This window comes from Micromys minutus, assembly GCF_963924665.1.
Source record: "Micromys minutus genome assembly, chromosome: 11".
Lineage (NCBI taxonomy): Eukaryota > Metazoa > Chordata > Mammalia > Rodentia > Muridae > Micromys > Micromys minutus.
The window spans coordinates 31,462,876-31,465,968 of record NC_137980.1 but is presented as its reverse complement, the minus strand read 5'-3'; the positions used below and the strand labels follow the sequence as shown (position 1 = coordinate 31,465,968).

Below are 3,093 nucleotides of genomic sequence, written 5' to 3'. Positions count from 1 at the left end.
GTCCTCTCTCTTTTCTTTCTCTCTCTCTCTATTTTTGTTAAGTTGGATCCTGTCTCTCCATCTTTTAATTAATATGTCCAAGTGTCTAGCAATCTTACTGGTTTTCTCCAAAAATCAATTCTTCATTTCATTGATTCTTTTTATAGGTTTTCTTTTTTACATAAACCGCATGACTGTTTTAATTCAAGAAATTATTCTCAAGTAGTATAATCACTTTCCCAGGAATTAGCAATGTTAGTTGCTATTACCTCTTGAGAAAGGTGCCAGTTAAAGTTAACATTATCTTTTGAGCTAATATGGATGCCAAGTATATAAAATATTGGTAATTAAAGAAATAATTTAGATTCACAAAATTTCAATGAGAAACTTGTAAAAACAATTAAAAGACACAGTTTCAGAAAGAAGAAAGGCATAGAAGCCTTTGCAGCTAATTTCATCAGTACAAGTAACCTTTTTCTCCCAGAACTCCTTAGGTTCTCAGTAGATCCAAATTAGGTCAGTACTGGGATGGGAAACACTTGAACAGAACCTCAAATATTTACAGGATGGAATAAGGAAAAGCAAGTGAATTTACTGCCGGAGAAATAAGCGACAAATACATGTTGATGCTGCAAAAACTGCTCTCTTCTCTCTAAATCAGTACCAAGTCCTTGGTGATGAGGGCATCTGTTCTGTAGCATCTTCTGGTTTTTGTGGGATTCACCAAATCCTAGGTTCAGTCGATGAAGTCCATTAAAGGTTATATGTCAATTCCCAAAGGAGTCAATTTCAAGTTAGTATCCTGACTAAATAATTTTCTTGGCTTATTTCTGCCCTGTGTAACCCTTTCTCTGTAGTGTCACTGGTAATGCTCTTCATGGCCCTTCCTATACATCTCTGTCCTTGAGCAGTTTTTCAAACTAATCCTCCCCCTAACCCCCAGGCCCAAGGGTGGGAGCATGGCAGTGGTGAATGAAGTGATTGCCACGTAATGAATAGAACAGAGGAGCGTATCTTCCTAGAAATCCAGCACCAGGTTAATTATCAGGCAAAAGTTTAAGGAGTAGTTCCTGTACTCCTCTGACCATTAAATGATGCTGAATCTGCCACAATCGAGAGTTGTTATCCATGTAGCGCTCCTCTGGGTAGAGTTGCCACATGAGAGGTAGTTGGGAGGTAAGAAGGTGACTTGGCTTAGTTGTGTCACCTAAAGGAACCTGAACTTGCTGGACTTGAGCCTTTAGGAAACTTGTCCCCTCTTCCACCACAGCTATCCATGTGCGCTGATATTCGTCGTGGTAGATTCCTTCTTGGTGAACCCAGAGATGATCAGGTGGAGCCCCCACATCCTCTCTTGCCATTCTGGGCTTTGGGTTCCAATTCTAGCCCTGCTTTTCTCCACCTAAGCATGAATTAAAAAGTTTCTTGGACTAATTATTCTGCCTCCAGCACAGCTAGGCTAAAACTTCCAGGTCCCCCACCCCGGACACTCAAGCAGAGATCGCGATGTGAGCCTAGGACGAACCAAGGGACAGCCCGAGCCGAGGTCACTAGAACTGAAGGTGGAAGATGCAGGCCAGCAGCCGGAACTGGTCCAAGGGCTGTGACTTGGAAATAAAATAAAATAAAATCTTAACTGTTTTAGGACTGACTTTCAAAGGAAGCCCTTATTCGCGGCGATGTCGCCTTAAAGAGCTATCTGTGACACATGTAGGCCGCGCCTGGCTCTCATCAGCGGGCGGGCGAAATGGGCGCCAGCACTATGAAGGCTTCTCTGCCTTGGCTCCCTGGAGCTACTCACAGCCCATGTCCGCCCCAGGGGAGGAACACCGGCTCCCTGCTGCCCAGCTAGCTGCCCAGGCTTTGGCGTAGACCTCCTCCGCCAGCCACCACCCTATGTCCCACTGCTTCGATAGCCAAGACCAACCCTGGTGTCTAAGTTCTGCTAGGCGGGCCTATAGTTTTTTATTTTAATTTTTGCTTCAGCCTTGAGTTTATATCTTATCATCATTACCTTCTGGGTATTATTTCTTCTTTTTGTTCTAGAGCTTTCTAGTATGTCATTAAGTTACTAATATGAGTCCTCTCTAGTCTTTTATGTGGGCACTTAGTGCTGTGAACTGCTTTCATTGTGCCTTATAGGTTTGTGTGTTGTGTTTGCGTTTGCAGTCAATTCTAAAAAGTTTTTATTTTCTTTCTAAATTTCTACCTCGACACATTTTTCATTTAGTAATGAGCTATTCAGTTTCCATGGGTTTGTAAGCTTTCTATTGTTGATTCCAGACTTAACCCAAGGTGGTTAGATAGAATGTGGTATTACATTAATATTTAAAGTATGTGGTCAACTTTGGAGAAAGTTTCTTAGAGTGGTAAAAAAAAGTATTTTCATTTGTGTTTGATGAAATGTTCTGCAAATATTTGCTAGGTCCATTTGACAGTTAGCTCTAGAATTTCTCTATTTAGATTTTTGTCTTCGTGATCTGTCAGAGAAAGTGGAGTATGAAAATCACCCACTATTAACTGTATGAGAGTCAATATGCGATTTTGGTTGTAGCAATGTTTCTCTTACAAATTTGAGTGTTCTTTTGTTTGGGGAATAGATGTTTATAATTGCAATATTCTCTTGCTGGGGTTTTCCTTTAATGAGAATGTAATTCCCTATGAGATTAGTTTTGTTTTAAAGTACATTTAGTAAGATTAAAATGAGTTACACTGACTTGCTTATGGGTCCATTAACTTGGAGTACCTTTTTTATTCTTTTAACCTGGGGAGATGTCTACTCTTGATGTTGAGCTGTGTTTCTTGGACACAGCAAAGGAGAGTTCCTGTTTTTGAATCCAATATGTTAACCTGTGTCTTTTAATTGAGGAATTAAGGAGGGCAAATATCAATGAGCAGGGTTTTTTGATTACTGATATTTATTTTGTTATGGTGTGCTTTCCCCCATCTTCTAATTTGCTGATAAATTATTTATTTCTTGTGTTTTATCAGATGTGATTAACCTCTTTAAGTTGCAGATTTCCTCTTGGTATCTTGTATAGAACTGGCTTTGGAGATAAATACTGTTTAAATTTTGTTCTTTGTTTGTTTGCTTTTCATAAAATGCTTTTCTCT

General features: G+C 39.8%; 1 protein-coding gene across 1 annotated transcript; it reads right to left on the bottom strand.

Moving 5' to 3' along the window:
• Positions 1 to 1,016: 1,016 nt before the first annotated feature.
• On the bottom strand, positions 1,017 to 1,340 carry LOC308427386 (protein p13 MTCP-1-like; the record flags this gene model as incomplete). The annotated part of the gene is made up of 1 exon (XM_080925526.1): positions 1,017 to 1,340. The coding sequence occupies one exon, from the start codon at positions 1,338 to 1,340 to the stop codon at positions 1,017 to 1,019; it is 324 nt and encodes a 107-aa protein (XP_080781652.1).
• Positions 1,341 to 3,093: the final 1,753 nt, after the last annotated feature.